Consider the following 17,365-nt stretch of genomic DNA (forward strand, 5'->3'; position numbering starts at 1 on the left):
AACGAAATAAGGATTGGGTATGCCTGCTAAAGAGATCACTATTAGGGATAAAGCAATCACCCAGACAATGGTATTTGAGGTTTGATTCATTCATGCTTAAACAAAGTTATGCTATAAGTAATTTTGATAGCTATGTGTATTACAAACAAGTATCATCAACAGCGTACATTTACTTGTTGTTATATGTGGATGACATGCTAATAACATCTAAAAGTATGAAGGAAATAGAAAAATTAAAGAGCCAATTGAAGACATAATTTGAGATGAAGGATGTGGGGCCAACCAAGAGAATTCTTGGAATGGAAATCATTAGAATTTGAGAGCAAGGAAAAATGATAATTTCCCAATAAAGCTATATTGAAAAAGTCCTACATGGGTTCAATATAAGATAATTGCAGCTCACTTCAAACTTTCTTTAGCCTAGTCACCAAACACAAACCAGGAAACATAAGACATGAAGGCAATACCATATGCTAGTGCCATAGGAAGCGTCATGTACGCTATGGTCTGCTCAAGGCCAGACATTTCTCATGTCGTAAGTGTCACAAGCAAACTTATAGGAAATCGAGGGATGAGTCATTGGAAAGCTGTCAAATGGATTCTAAGGTACCTAAAAGGAACTCAAATCATGTGTTTGGAATACAGCAAAAGTTCAGAATCATCAAAACCAGTCCAAAGATTTGTAGACTCTGTTTTTTATGGGGATTTAGATAAAAGAAGATCTTTTACAGGATATGTGTTCACAGTGTTCAACAACACAGTCGGTTCGAAAGCTAATCTTCAACACATAGTGTCATTATCAACAACAAAAGCATAATATGGTGCTCTTGCTGAAGCTATGAAAACAGAAATTTTGTTGAAAGGATTGATCATTGAACTTGGTATTAAACAGGAATATGTGTTGCATAAATTGTGACAGCCAAAGTGTCATTCATTTGAGTAAAAATCAAATGTATCATGAAAGAATCAAGCATATAGACATCAAGCTTCATTTCATCAGGATGTCATTGAAAGAGGTGAGATAAAGGTGGAAAATGTGCACACAAGTGACAATCCAGCTGACATGTTTATAAAATCTGTCACACTTATCAAATTCAGACATTGTTTGAGTTTGCTTAAGATCAATTCCAGAAATTGAGACAGATGACTAAGAGGATCTGACTTGAAGAATCACAAGTTGAAGCTTCTCATTTGGTACCAAGGTGGAGTGGACTCTTAACTTTATATTTTACATAGGTCTTGTCCTTTTCCTATAAATAGGAGGCTTTGGTGGTTCCTTTTTTAAATACAACTCACATACAATTCTATCAAATTATTTATTTACACTCACTATTTCACACTTGATTCCTATATTATTTCTTGAGTTTTTATGATACATTGTTGAGTTGTATTATAGTTGTTTTAATTTGTTTACTATCTACATTATTTAGTTTACTTTCTACTCTTTTTTTTAGTGTGATTTCAAAGAATCTAGGGAGAGATTATCTCGTGTACATGTTTTAAAAGCTTTTTATTAGTTGAACATGTTTTAAAACACTTTTATTATTTGAACGTATTTTAAAGATTTTAGGTGGAACATGTTTTAAAACCCTTTTATTATTTATAAACTCTTAGTGGTTGGTCTTTGAGATTGAAATTGGTCAGTGGATATTATGTGGTTGAACCAAGATAATAATTGAGTGTTCATTTAATTTTTGCCTTTTTTTCTAATATGCAATCCACATACTAACTTGTATGAAAGTTTTTCCCTTTATAAACTTGGTGGAATGATTACAAGATCCTTGAAAATGTATTCTACAACTTGAATATCACACTCCTACCTTTAGTAATCCTTTGCTTTTCTAAAATTGAAGACAACTCTTTCAATTCTTGAACTCTTTTACAACCTTCAATTGTGGAAACTTTTCTTCAACTTGAAGCATTCATCATCGCTGCCTAAAACATAATACTTTAGATGAGAAAAATAATCATTTCTTTTTCTCTTCTTCTGTAGAATATGTTTTCTCACTAATTCCAATAATAAAAGATAAGGATATAACACCTTTGTCTTTCTACAAAATATAATCACCAAGAAATTGAGTTAAAAACATTTGTAATCTCAATTATGAGACCGAGAAATTAGAAGAGATGAATATATGAGTGATACATGAAATGATCTATGTATATATATATATAACATAAATTGATTCATGTATCCTTTGAACCCCCATACTTTAAAATTTAATAGTTATGAATCGATTTTTGACTTGACGAACCAATTCATCATATCTGTAGACGATTTCATGAATCTATTCACACATGAATCGGTCAATGCATTCATACTTCAAATAAATTGGTTCGGTGATCATGTGAATCTATTCATAAATTGGTTTGGTGATCATATGAATCTATTCAGGAATTCTAATGCAATTCTAACATGAACCTATCAATATGCATGATTAGAAACAATTTTTCGAAAGCATCTTGTCAATTTTTAGTAACAACTTTTTTTGAGCTATTTTTTTAGTAATCATTTTTGTTTCCTATAAAGGTATTCAAAAACATCTCGTAAATCATCATATGTAAGTAATAAGTTAAGTTCATCGTCACTTACCTATTCGTTTTACTATTCAGCCATAAATCAAAGATTTATGGTATCATTGTTGTCAGAGATATCTAGTAAGATTCCATCACTTTCTTCCCAAACCATGTAAACTCTTTGGGCCATCCTTTTTACTCTTTGTATTATTATCTTTTCAAGTGTATCTTTACAATACAATGTAAAATCTATTCATAGGACTCAAAAGGTAAGTGAATTATCACATTACGGACCACTGAAAATTAATCCACTAACTATTGGAAGTTATAAGAATGCAGAACACTAACTATTAGACATCCCCTAAAACTTAATAATATTTATTCATAACATACATTATGATAATATCTTAAAAATGGCAACACAATTATATGTCATTCTACTTATTTGTTTACAATGGTCAAACCTAATTTAATATCAAATTCTATTATTTATTCATATTTTATTAGATTTTAATATTTTATATTTTAAACTATATTTTATAGTGGTAAATCAATAAATTATTATTTTTATTATATCCTACGTTTTTCTAATACAATCGAAATTCAAGATAAAGATTTTAATTCAAATTTAAGATAAAGATTTTAAGTCGAGAAACATGTCAATTTTAAGATTAAGTTATTATATCATATTATCTCATTAAATACTGAATTGAGACAAAATATAATAAAATTATCATATTATTTTTTATCTTGCGCATCAACAGTACCTTACCAATTTGAAGCCTAAGACATCACTCACATGCTTAACTCCAACTGAATTTCATATATTGTAGATCATCTAAAAATGCCAATAGTGAGAACGATATCTCAAACACATAATCACATGTATATCTCTATGAATGAAATCTCCGTATATATCTTCAAGTCGAGTCAATGAATTCGTTCACCAAGTAGAATCATTGAGGAAATAACTTAGTTATGATGTATTTGAATATCTTTTATTTTTAAATGCTTTTGCTTTTTGTGGGGATGTTGGATTTGCAAAAATCATGGAGCCGCAACAAGAAATCGAGTTGTCGAATTTAAAATGATCTCTTTTATGGTTTTAGTGGCTGCCAATTACATTACTTGTTGCTTCATAATGTAAAATTACAAAAAATACATATACAGACAGAATACAAGTATTGTATGATGTTTCGTATGAATAACATTTTTTACTTGTTTTGATATGTATGAAAAGAAGAATGATGCACATTTAAGTAAAGCTCAACTATTTGTCGGCACTTTATAGGTAATTATGTCATACTATTGCACGAAAACAAATTCTAAGTCAAAAACAAACAAACAAACTATACTCTTCTTTTAATTTTAGTTTCCTTTCAAAAGCAAACTGTACAAAATATACTATAAATAGATTGATAGAGCACCACGTCATCATAAATTTTCGCTTGCGCTTAAATTTTTCTGTTTTTCATAATCTTTAGTATATAAGTACATATTTAGATAGACGCCGAAATTAATAGAATTAATTATCTATTATGATTTTGACAAAAGTATTTTTTTAGAGTCTCACAAAATCAAAGTGTCCACATTCATTTTTATCGAACTCAAGTCATGTACTAAATTTTCTACTCGTTTTTCTACAAATTGAATTATATTTTTTAGAAACAAGAATCAAAATTTGTTTTATTATTAGTTAATATAATAAGTTTTGAAGATATAAAAGAAAATTGTGAAATACAGATATTTATAGTTTAATAAAATAAGAATAGAGTTGCCTCCACTTCTAAGAAAAGTATAACATTTTTCTTATTATTCATCTATGAGAAGTGAATTAGAGTCATTTAGTTTGTTTATTACGAGACATTAATCAATATAAATATTTTTACACTACGAGAAACTATGAAAATACAGAAGGCTAAAATCTCTAAGACAAAATTCCAAAGAAATAAGACTATCTAAAAGGTCAAATCCTTATTATTTCACTGGTCAGAATATGTTTTCTTCGGTAATGACTTTATTTTAAAATATATATATATTTTCTAGGGTCTAAACCCTTAGACTACACCGAGTGCTAAAGGCTTACAAGGCTTAAAAAATGAACAAACATAAGAAAATAAGAAATGTTGAACCTAGGACTTTGGCTCTCGGAATTCAATATAATAAAAAAGTTAAAAAATGTTTTTTCTAAGGTAATAGCCCTCGAAAATGATAATAAAAAAGAAAAAACTATTTTACATTTGGTTTAAAAACATTGAATTATTTAATTTTTATATAGATAATATAACAAATAATAAATTTATTATTTAATTTATTTTAAAAAAATTATTTTACTAATTTTATATTTAAATAAATATTTATATTATAATAAATTATTTATATTAATGAATTTTATCATATTAGAATATTTAAAATTTATATAATTGATTATAATTTCTTTAAAATAAAAAAATTTATTAAATTATTAAAATTCTAACTAATTAATGAAATTGGGAATTTAAATTATTAGCAAGTTATTTAAATATTTTAATAAGACATAAATTAGACAAATTTGAAAGGAAAAAAAAAAGTATGGCCATGATAAAATATTAAAATTCCAATATTCAAAATAAAACTAAAGGAGAAAATTGTAAAACAAAAAAAGCTAAACCGCATAATAAATTTATTTGATTCATCCTGGTTTAGTTGGTTGTTGCCAAAATTCAATATTTCAATAAAAAAATAATTGTTCATTTTGAAGAATTATGAATTTGATACCATCAAAAGAGGTGTAGATGTCTCGATAGAAGGATGAATAAGCTAAATGGAAGCGTTTGAAGAGGCAGCACCTAAAGAAGTGAAGTCTGAAGAGGCGGTGTTTGAAGAGGTTGTTGCATTGAAAAATTATGATGTAGAGATGACTAATTTAAATATGGTCAATCTTCATATGACGACGTCGACATATTTGATCGATAGTTTCCTCCCTACTGATACTGGGAAAAAGGATATTAGTACAACTGAGGAGGTAGTGGGAACATTTGCTAGTGATAATTATACTGAGGAGGATATTAAGGTTCCATATGCTATTAGTTACTATAAGGCTTAATTGCAGTTTTGGTCCCCTTATTTTAGTTGAATTACGAAAGTAGTCCCCTTATTTTATTTCTCCTCATTTTTTATCCCCAAACATAATTTTGGTCCAAAATTTGATGAAATATCATTTTTTAAAGTCACACTACACCATTTATGATCATAGATTTCATGTACAATTGTTGCACCACGAGATCTTGAGGCATAGTGTGACTAAATAAATGCAAAAAAAAATGAAATTTCATCAAATTTTAGACCAAAATTCTGTTTGAGGGACCAAAACAAGAAAGAAATAAAATGGAGGGACTACTTTCGCGATTCAGCTAAAATAAGGGACCAAAACTGCAATTAAACCTTACTAAAATGAGGAGGATAGGAAGATGGTCGAAATGTATCTTGGTTGTGCTTACGCAACTCCTCCAACACTCTATTATCAAATTGTTGTTGTTTTTCTTCCTCCCTCTTCAAAATGGCCTCAATGTTTTGTTGCATCGAATCCTCATGTATATGCTACATTTGATCCATCTAAAGCCACAACCTTCCTATTTAAGCATGCTAAGCAGGTGAGATCGAACAGTACTAGAGTAACTTGATGAAGAATCATAGGGCCTTCCACGTGATCCTTTTTCATGGTGCTCAACAAGACACCAAAACCATAAACACGACCTCTAACATGTCTTCTAGTATCCTCCACCTACTTGTTGCGCTCAATGCGTCTTATCTCCTCTGCATCAGGATGACTTAAGATGAAGATTCGCAAATGTCGCATGAACTCCATCTATAGTGCACTTATAATTTTCCTGCAAAAAAAAAATTAAAATTAACATATCTTCATATTAAAGAAATTGTAATAAAAGTTAATTACATGCATGTATTATTCAAATTTTTCAAAAACATTCATTTTAATAAAAATAACTTAATTTACAAGACAAAATAAAATATGTTAAATAAATAAAGTAATTATACTATTCGGTGTTGAATTTCGGCCATAGAAATGCAACTTCCACCATTGTTTGATGCTATTTTCCCTATGTTTGAGTGTAATGGTAATAACATTGTCATATTCTACAAAAATAAAGTAATTATAATAAATTAGTACATAAGTATACAAAATTAATAATAAAACTTTTTTTATAAGAACAAAAAAAAAAAGTAATAAATTAATTAATACTTACCTGTTACCATGACATCCAATGATAATCCAACCTAAGTAATCTACACATACCACGATGGGATCATTAGGCTCTTCTAGATCATCCATCTCATCATCTCCAGATATTGGTGGTAGAACAATAATATTATCACGATCATCTGTCTGATCATCAATTGCCTCATGAGGCTGTTTGGACGTCAACGTCTATGGTGGAAGCACCAAAGTAGGGTCATTAGTAATCCGACGAGTCATACGACGACGAAACATAACTAGCTTCCCTTTATCTTCTCTACCACCAGTTGGTAAAGTGGATTAGATGATCCTCCTCACCTTGAAACCAGTTTGTATGTATATATTACATCAATTGTCATGCATAAAAAAAAAAAGTACATTTTATAAAATTAAGTACATTATAAATTATTATCATTCATCTTCATGCGAATCATCATCAAAACTATTATGATAAGAACCCAACTCAACATCTTCTTCATGAACTTCTTCACCGACGTTTGGTAAATCATTACACATGCTACTTAATTGCTCAACTTCTATCACATTGTGTAAATTAGACATTTCATCCATCTGATATGCTTGCTATTCCAACTCAAGATCATCCGTTTCAATTCAACTCTTTGGTTTTGTCTTTATTGTGATACACCGACCCTATTTGTCCAATTGTATTAAAGGATATTGAATATAGTACATTTGTCTAACATTTGGAGACATCTAAAAGGGTTAAAGAATGAATGTTATTTTTCTAGGTAGAGACATAAGTAATAGGAGCTATGATCAATTCTTTCTTGTCAAAGAATGTAAGTTCTTTTTCTAGTATAACTGATTTTTCATGTTGCATATGGGATCTTGAGTTGATTTCAACATCTTTTTCTGTTGAAGATTTCATTTATTTGTTCTTGAAATAATGGGGGTTTTGAAATTGAGAATGAGAGAAATTGAATGTTAATTATAGTTTTCTATTTCATTTATGTTAATTATAGTTTTCTATTGAACTGAAAGATTGAGTATTGAATGTTTTTGGAGTGCCTAGAGTTAACTGTTTATATAGTCTCTCAACATTGTAATTCGATTATGCCTGTAATTTTCCATTGAACATTCTATATTGACTCTGTCTAGAACTTCCTATAACTGAAACTGCCCTCTGTCTAGAACTTCCTTTGACTAAGACTTATGTTTGTCTTAAACTTCCTCTGACTAAAACTTCCCTCTGTCTGAAACTTTATGTGATTGAAACTTCTCTCTAATTGGAACTCCCTATGACTGATGTTTCCCTCTCTAGAACTTCCTCAAACTAAGACTTCTCTTGTTATGGAACTTCCTCTGATCATTAATTCCCTCTAATGGGGACTTTCCTATGACTGAGACTTATCTCTGACATAGATTTTCCTCTGACCTAGAACTAACTTTATTTTAAGGTAATCATGTTAAAGATGGTCAATTAAATTGAAATTGGATTGATAATGAGAAATTATTGATGAACATAATGTCATGATATGCATTGTTTTGATTGAAAATTTTATGATGGGATACGAGGATGTTTCAATAATGAAACATCAATAAGGGAAGAGCAATTGGGATGCCAGTTGTGATCATGGCAAAGACCTGCCTCACTGAGATTATTATCTCACCCCACATTTTTTATGTATTATAGCAAATAAGAAGACTTGAGCACAAACTCAGAGTGAATAGATGACAATGTTCTGTTATTAAGATGTATTATATTTTGTATAATGGCACTTTAGATGATGTTTTGTAAACAATATTGTGTGTAATTACAATATTATTTAATGCATGTATCTTATTGGAACCTATAAGATTGCCTCTGAAACACTAAGATGTATGTTTTTATTATCATTTTCGAGATACATGATAATGAGTATTACAAAGCTTTTGATACATTCCTTTCATTAGTATGTCCACAATGTTAGACATAGAGTTAACCTATATACCTTTATTCAATGAATCAAACCGGTTACAATAAAACAACACTACTTTTTTTTATTATAATCTAAAGTAGTGTAACATATTTCGTAAATATGTTGAATCGTGTCGTAGAATTCACCTTCCCCATTTTCAATAACACCATTCATGCACACTCTACTGTTTATTGTTTATTTCCCTTAAGTCCAAGATTGTGTATGAAATATGTACCGATTGCCATAGTAAGTGTGCCATGATTTTAACGATGAATCAAGGTCATGAGATAAGTTCATCAAGTGTTGGTTGAAAGGAGTTGGAGGCGAGGGATAAACTCACTGTTGAAACCATTATGGAAAATTTGAATGTATAAGAGCAAAAGCCTGTAGATAACTTATTTGCTCAAAAAGTCAAAAAAATTCCTTAATATTAAAAAATTATTAAGAAGAAGGTAGAAAAATGGGCGAGAGCTTGAGCTCTCGAAAATGTTAACAGAACTTTGCTAATAGCGACAGCTAGGGCACTCAGCCAATGAGAGTGTCAATATCGAGGGCCTTAGCCATAGCAAATGTTAAATTTTAAAATTAAAAAATCTCCCTTCAAACTTTGGACTGAGTGCTACAACCCTCATTAATGTAGATGAGACATTACAAAGGGTTATGATCCTTGCCAAAGCCACACATTTATGTATTCCTATGACTTTAGCCCTCGAAAATTCATTTGGGGTTGTTTATAGGGTTTAGGCCCACTAAAATGCCATTGGATCTCTTAATGACATTTCGAGAGCTAAAAAGCCTAACTATTTTCTGAGGGCTAAAAAGCCTTACGAGTGACCCTCAGTATATCTTGATATTCTTGTAGTGTTAGAACTCTCATTTTGTACTTCAGATATTCAATATTCACTTTCCATAATAATGAGGTAGATTCACATCAATACTTTCTTCTCTACATTTTTCTTATTCCTTGATCGACGTGCAGTCACCATCAATCTCATTTTCACATCACAAGCAAAATGATTAACTAGGTAGATTCATTATGATCATGTTAAATACAAGTGGTTGGTGTACAGTGTGTGCTTGTGAGTGTTGTAAATTTTAGAGTACTGATATTGGTTCCTATCTATAAAGTATTAGCTAGATATGTTAATTAAATTGAATTCTTAAAATAATGCATAACTAATTTAGCAATATTAGAGTGTATAAGTACATTGTATTAGTTAAACTAATACTTTAAACGGTTGAAATAGGGCCAACTATTTTATCACATGAATATATTTCTCTAAAGTTTGAGATAATAGTTTTACAACTGTTGTTCATCTCATTAGTATACTTTCTTCATTTGCATTTCATTCAAACATCTCTTTTTATGTTCTTTTTCATACTCATTCTTATTATAAATATTGAAAAGTGTTTACTTATGTTTGCTACCCAAATTTAAGAGCTTATAACTAATAGAAGTTTCAATTAAGATCTAATGAGTCTGTCTACTTAGGCATTTCTATGCATAAAGGTCATAAATTCCTTTCTCTTAAAGACATAATATTTATTTCTAAAAATGTGGTATTTAACAACGTTCAATTTCTTTATGTATCTATTTGCTCTCCTACTATTAAACATGCTCAATGTGGATATCATAGTTTTACAGCCATGATACCTAGATTGTTTTCAAACAATCAAAATCTAAATATCTATAACATTCCAAGTCTTCTTCACCTCTGTAATGTAATACTCCATTTGATGCTACTCATATCATTGACTTTCACTTAAACAATTTCTCTCGTGAAATTACTGATATTCCATCTTTATCAACTACTATACTACATCAACATTATGACACCATACACACATTCCAACCAAACCAACAAATTCAAACTTCGGATACAATTGTTCATGTTCCCAAACCAAGAACCAAACAAAAGCATATTCAACTTTCTCATTCTATGATCACCCATACAAAAACAAGCAAATTAAAACCAAAAGTGTTCCTCCGTCGTATCTAACTAGCAATTTTTGAACAAGCTATTTCAAATCTAGATTGATTTAGTGCAATGAAAATAGAGTTTCAAGCACTAATCCACAATAAAACTTGGTCTCTTTCCCCCTTACCACCATAAAAAAAAAAAAACCATTGGATGCAAGTTGATTTTCAAAATAAAAGAGAATCCAAATGGCAATCTGAACAACACAAAGTCATACTTGTTGCCAAGGGATTTCTTCAAACTCAAGGCATTGATTTCAACTAGAAATTCTCACCTATTGTCAAGTCTATCACAACAAGAATCGTTCTTACCTTGGCACTCACCCACAATTGAGACATTCAACAAATATATATCAACAATGCTTTTCTAAATGGCATTCTTCATTAAAAGGTATACAATTTTCAACCTCAAGGATTTGATTCCTAAAATAAGTATATTACTTACAAGCTTCACAAGTCACTCTATGGACTTTAACAAGCCCTAACGAATTGGTTTGAGACTTTCACAACTATCTTACTTTCCTTTGGCGTTATTACAAGAAAATGTGACTCATTTCTACTCATGTACAAAATAGCATATCTCATATTATTGTTGCAACCACCTTAAGCTTGATGTGAGAACATTAGAGTACATATGTACATCGTATTTGTTAGTTATACATTTCCTAAGTAATTTCTATTTTACCAATTGTGTAGCTATCTTTCCCTTGTATCGATTTTTCTATATATATCCACACTAGTTTCTATCTTGTATTTCTTAATTGAGTAATCATAATGATACAAACATAATTTGTTCATAAAACCTTCTTGTAATACTTCTAGCAACCAATCACAAATTTTATATTTCAATAGAAATATAAATGATAACATCGAGAATGTGCTCGTCCAGCCTTGTGTTTCTTTTGGTTTAGATATTGTGATAGAGTGAGGTTGTTTTGTTAGATTCATAGGTAGCTACTTATGTAGGTTAAAATCATATGTTGCATTGGTAGAAAACATTTACTAAACAATTTTTAGTGCAATCATCTTTTTTTTTTATTAATTTAAGACAAGGAGTTTGTGGATTTGCCACTTTGTATCTTTTGTTGGATTTAATTTAATTGTTTTTTGCCATCTTACTTTTTATGAAGAGTTTTGTAATTTTGTGCATTTGGACACATTTTTTTGTTCTAGCATGGTATCTTATACTAGCTATTATTAGCACTACAACAAAAACCCACTTTTACCAACAATTATTTAGTGACCATAGACTAAACATTTGTAATGCCTTGTATAAATTAAATCTTCTACGACTAATAACTACTTGTCGGTTTTAAGTTATTTTCCAGTGACCATTATGAGTTTTCCTTGCTCAAGTGCTCTTATTATTTCATTTCCCTTCCTTTCTTGTTGTTGCACCCAAATATAACTTTCACAAAGATAGTAATCATAAGCAACAAAATTTCTTCTTCCTTTCAAATATTTTTCCCTTAAGTTTAATCATAAGTGAAAATTCATCAACATTTTATGTATAATGTTTTGTTCATCAATTACAACTTACATTAGTTGCTAAAGATTATTTTGAAGTTTGCGCTATTTCTAACTTAGTGTCTATTTTAATGCAGGTTGTTGGGGGTTCTTGCAAATGATATGACATGCTTCGTGAAATACAAACAAAAACTATAAGGGAAGCATTGGGAAGAGGAGAAAGTGCTAATGGGCAATGTATGAATTAAGAAACTAGTCTAAAACGAGCAGCTGATACTTGTTGGAGTTCTCATTTTGCAACTTGTCTAATTTGATATTGATGAATGATTTTGTAATTGAAATTTTTGAAAAATGTTCAACATCGAAAACATAACAAAAAATGAAGCAAATGGTTGCACACTTTGAGGAATAATTTTGATTTTGCACTAATATTGCATTTGATGAAAAATGTCTTGGGTATTTCAGATGAATTGTCACAGACATTACAAAGAAAATATAAAGATATTATCAATGTTATGAACTTGGTTAACATCACAAAGCATCAGTTACAGGTTCTAAGAGATGGTGGATGAGAATATCTAATGGATGAGGTAAATTTATTTTGCAATAAGCATGACATTTACATTCCAAATGTAAAGTATATACTTTTCTGGAAGCTCAAGGTGAAGAAGTAATGTTGAATCTATCTCAATAGAGAACCATTATAGTATTGAATTGTTTTATATTATTGTGGACATGTAACTTCAGAAACTTATCAATTGTTTTAACGGGACAAATAGTTGGTTGTTCATTTGTATGACTTATTTCAGTCCAAGTAACTTGTTCTCCACTTTTGACGAGGAAAAATTGATTGAACTTGCAAGTTTTTATCAACGGGAAATTTTGTCCAAATAGTTTGGTGATACTTGATAGTTAACTTGAGACTTATATCATTAATATGTGAAATAATTTTGAATTTGCATCTTTAAAAGGAATTGATAATCTTTCAAAATAATTGGCTGACACTAAAGAATATTGCTGATCCATTAAATTATCAGCTTTTGAACTTTACAATGATTTTTCCCTTTGCCACAACAAACCGTTAAACAATCTTTTTTTTTTCTATGAAGATTGGAAACACTAGATTACGTAATCGAATGATGGATAAATAGATGAATGATTATCTGATGACTTATATTGAGAATGATGCGTTTCGCGACATTGATTATTATTCAACAATTTTAGAACATGAAATCGTGTATAAGACAATTATAAAGCATTAAGCAATTTTTGTAGTACAACGTAAATTGAGTACATTGTAATTTTTTGAGTATCTTAATTTTATAGACATGATTATAATTAATAATTAAAATTTAATATTTTGCATCCCTAGAATAGGATCCTGGACCTGCTACCGATTGTTGTTAAAAAATTTAGTGACACTTAATACACCAACTATATATTAATTGCCGGTTAAAGTTTTAGTGGCTATTTATACTATCACTAAAAGTGTTTTTTTTTTTGTTGTATTATAGTCGTTAAAATCTTTTTTTTATAAAAATGTTTAGTTTACATACCATATAAGTTCAATTCATATGGTAAAAGACTCTTCCATATCCCAAACAGAGGAATATCTTGCATCATAGACACTAATTCCCTCGTCGTCAATTTCGTAGATGCCAAAAAAAATATGGTAAAAGATTATGGGAACATAGCCTCAGAACTAGGGACTAGTCTCTCACGATGTGTTGAACCACAGTTTGAATCATTTGCCGAGAGAAGTGTCTCTATTTATTTCCAATGTGAAACTTGGATTTTTTGTCCAATATACCCCTTCATGTTCAACACTATTGGACTTGGTGCGTGTATATAAATGATAGGTGGCTCGGTTGATAAACTCTGATGCGATCTTAGAATTTTAAATTGGGTATAACTCATACTCACAAAAACCAGTTTATAAAGTGAGTCACTCTTTATAGACTCTTTTAAAGTTATATCTATTTTCAATGTGGAACTTAAATTTCTTTTCAAATTAATATCTCCAACAAAATCACCTCCAATAAAAAAAAACTGATGGATAACAAATGTGTTTAGCTTAATTATAAACAAAAAATCATAATTCACACTTTATATGGCCATAAAGACTATTAGTTTGTTTTTTACTATATATATTATAGTTACAAATTATTTATTAATTCGGTTAAATTGTGTTTTTGTCCTTTAAATTATTTTTAGGTTTCATATAGCTGTATTTGTTCCATTTTAGTCTCTTGTATTATAAATGTTAACATTTTTAATCCCTCAAATTATTTTTATCTCTTTTAGTCTTTTAAATTATAAACATCAAACAATATAAAAATTATTTAATTTGTATACATAATCAGTATAAAGATTTATTATATTGTAATTAATTATAATCAAAATATTTAAATTTAATTGTAATACATCTTAAATCATACATATAATATTAATCGATGAAATTTGTTCATTATGTTAAACTTCTTAATCTAATAATGAATCAAAATTAAAAATAATATAATTATAAAGAGAACCACACCTGTTTAGAAATGAAATTGATCCCACATTGAGATGAAAAAAAGAATAATTATTTTTTATATATTTTTTTAATAAAAACATTATTCTTAATATCGTATTTCTATCAATGAGAAAGACATAAATTTTCTTCATAAAAAATAATATTATTTAAGATATATCACATACTATATATAAATATTTATTTTTAGTAAAAATGAAATTCATCGCATTACAAAATTCAATATATTCAGTTAAATTCAACTCAATTGATAAAGTTTTAATTATTATTTTATTATAATATATCTATATCTTACGCTTACAAAAATAGGAGAAGGCGCGTGAGAGGGAAGGGGAATATCTTCCACGTGTCGACCTAATAAGTTTGACATCCAGCTGTAGAGTACCTTTTGCACTCTTCAAAAAAGAAACTCCAGCTATTTACCGTACACCTCTCGCATACTATCGTTTCCCCTTTTTCCTTCTCTTCTCTCAACACAAATAATAATAATAATAATACTCGCGAGTTTTTGACTACAGAATATCGCGGGATATTCGAGGAACGCCGTTATTTTTTGTTACCGGTAATTGCAAGTAACTAACGAATTAAGTGCGTGCTTGCCGGTATTTATTGGGACATCCTTCCTCATCCGCGGTCTAAGCGCACAGGTCATCAACCATGGGTTTACTTAAACACCGTGTTTACCGGATTTTGCCGGTTAATTATTTAATTAGCAAAACCATAAAGAGTTATTAAATTCTTAAACTTGAAGGATTTCCACATTACATCTAGACTCTTTGTAAATATTAAAGTAATTTTATAAAGTTATTAAAGTAATTTCTGTATAAGTTTTTCTATTTTAACACTTTGTAAATATTAAATTCTATAAATTCAACAATTAAATTAATAGTCTCTATTAAATAGATCAATTATATAAATTTTTTTAAAAATTAATATTATTATTAATTTTATTTAATTAAAAATTTAGAGTGAAAAGATAATACTCTTAGATAGAAAAAAATTTAAGTTTTAACATCTGTCTTTTTAGTTTTTTTTTTAATTCGATGAATTTAATTTTTATTTTTTTTATTTTTCTTTATGAAACTGCTGAATTTAATATTTATCTTTTTTTTTAATTAAAAACAATATTTATATCTTTATTGGTAGTTAAATCATTAGAGTTATATTATATGTTACTTGATTAAGTAAATTCAATTTAATGCATGATATATTTTTTAAAATATAAATAAAATATTAACTATAAAATTTATAGTTACAAAATTATAATTTTTAATATACATAATTATTAACATAATATAAATATATTTAACAGTTAAATTGATAAGTTATTAATGCAGTAATTCAAGCAAATTTTATTCATAGAGTAAAAGAATCGCCACCCATATTTATTTATTTATTTTATTTTTTCAGATTGATTGTGCAACGGATTTGATTGAACACAAGTGGGCTTCAGAATTGTTTCGCCCTCTTTGTGCAATTGTGCCAAAAGAACAGCCTGTGCAAGTTTGCATTTTAATAAATAAATCCAATGTTTATATGTATACGTGTGTGTATCTTTTTTTCCTTAATAAAAAAATTTGATATTTTGACATGTTGGTTCATGGGATTTTCGTTAAACAGTTGAACTAGGATTGGCCAATCCAATATGAGACAATGGATATAGGATTTGTCATTATTCCATAATTTTCGATCTTATGCCCCTATGTAAGATATGGTCTACTAGTGAGTAATACACAACTCTTTCCATCTCTTATTTATATAAGTAATAAAAACAAATTAACCTTGTCTCAAAAACAAGTTTAACATTAGTGGTCTCAACCCTAAATAACATTCCCAGTAAAAAATAAACCATAAATAAGATTCAATTATTTTTACTTAATATGATTATTATTTATTATTATTATTCTAAAAAAAATCAATGAATTCAAGTTAGATTGATCACTCACTTTTTTTATAAAGAATATCATTTCGACTATAAGTGTTAGGACAATTCAAAAAGGGAAGAATGATTAAGCACTTATAATACAACTACAAAGCAATTTGATGTGACTCCATAATATATGCAGTCCTTTTATGTTGCACATGTATATTCCATTCTATCCGTTAATCCTTTCTAATATGTTATGGTGTTCACTCGTGATTAAGAAATTTGGCAAGTAATTTCCATTCAAATTGTGTATTATATCCTAAATCACCTCCCTTTTTTCCTTTAAATTTCCATATTTTATTTATTTTTTAATTTAATTTGTATCATTGACCTTCTAAATTGTTTTATATGTGCAAGTAATTATATGCCACAATTTAGACTGTGTAAAACTTTTTTAAACATACGTCCAATTAAATTATACTTTGGTACACATTTTTTTATTACTTTATAAATTATCTCCACAAAAATCTACTATAAAAATTGTTACGTTTAAAATGAAAGTCTCGCTTGACTTAATTATTGGGCGGAAGAGGAGGCTATACCGTGACCATAAATGCATGGAAGTTGTATGCTTTGACATGTTATAAATATTTTAGATTTTCAGATTAGAAGAAAAAATGAAAAAAAACAAAAAGAGAGAGTTGAATCCAAAATGTTGCACATTCCCTATTTGACCCTCAAGATTTATATAAAATTACTCCCTTATCCTCCTAGTCACAAAAACAAACCCAGCTTGACATGTGCTAATGCCTCTATATATACATCATCTCTCATGTTTTCAACTCACGCC

General features: G+C 28.9%; 1 protein-coding gene across 1 annotated transcript; it reads left to right on the forward strand.

Annotated features, from left to right (window-relative positions):
• The first annotated feature begins 454 nt into the window (after positions 1-454).
• LOC140918733 (secreted RxLR effector protein 161-like) lies at positions 455-817 on the forward strand. The gene has a single exon (XM_073363526.1). The coding sequence runs from the start codon at positions 455-457 to the stop codon at positions 815-817; it is 363 nt and encodes a 120-aa protein (XP_073219627.1).
• Positions 818-17,365: the final 16,548 nt, after the last annotated feature.

This window comes from Cicer arietinum, chromosome 7 (assembly GCF_000331145.2).
Source record: "Cicer arietinum cultivar CDC Frontier isolate Library 1 chromosome 7, Cicar.CDCFrontier_v2.0, whole genome shotgun sequence".
NCBI lineage: Eukaryota > Viridiplantae > Streptophyta > Magnoliopsida > Fabales > Fabaceae > Cicer > Cicer arietinum.

What these genes read in the sequence shown, in the direction of transcription:
- LOC140918733 (XM_073363526.1), top strand. Translation starts at nt 455, where the DNA reads ATGAAGGCAATACCATATGCTAGTGCCATAGGAAGCGTCATGTACGCT.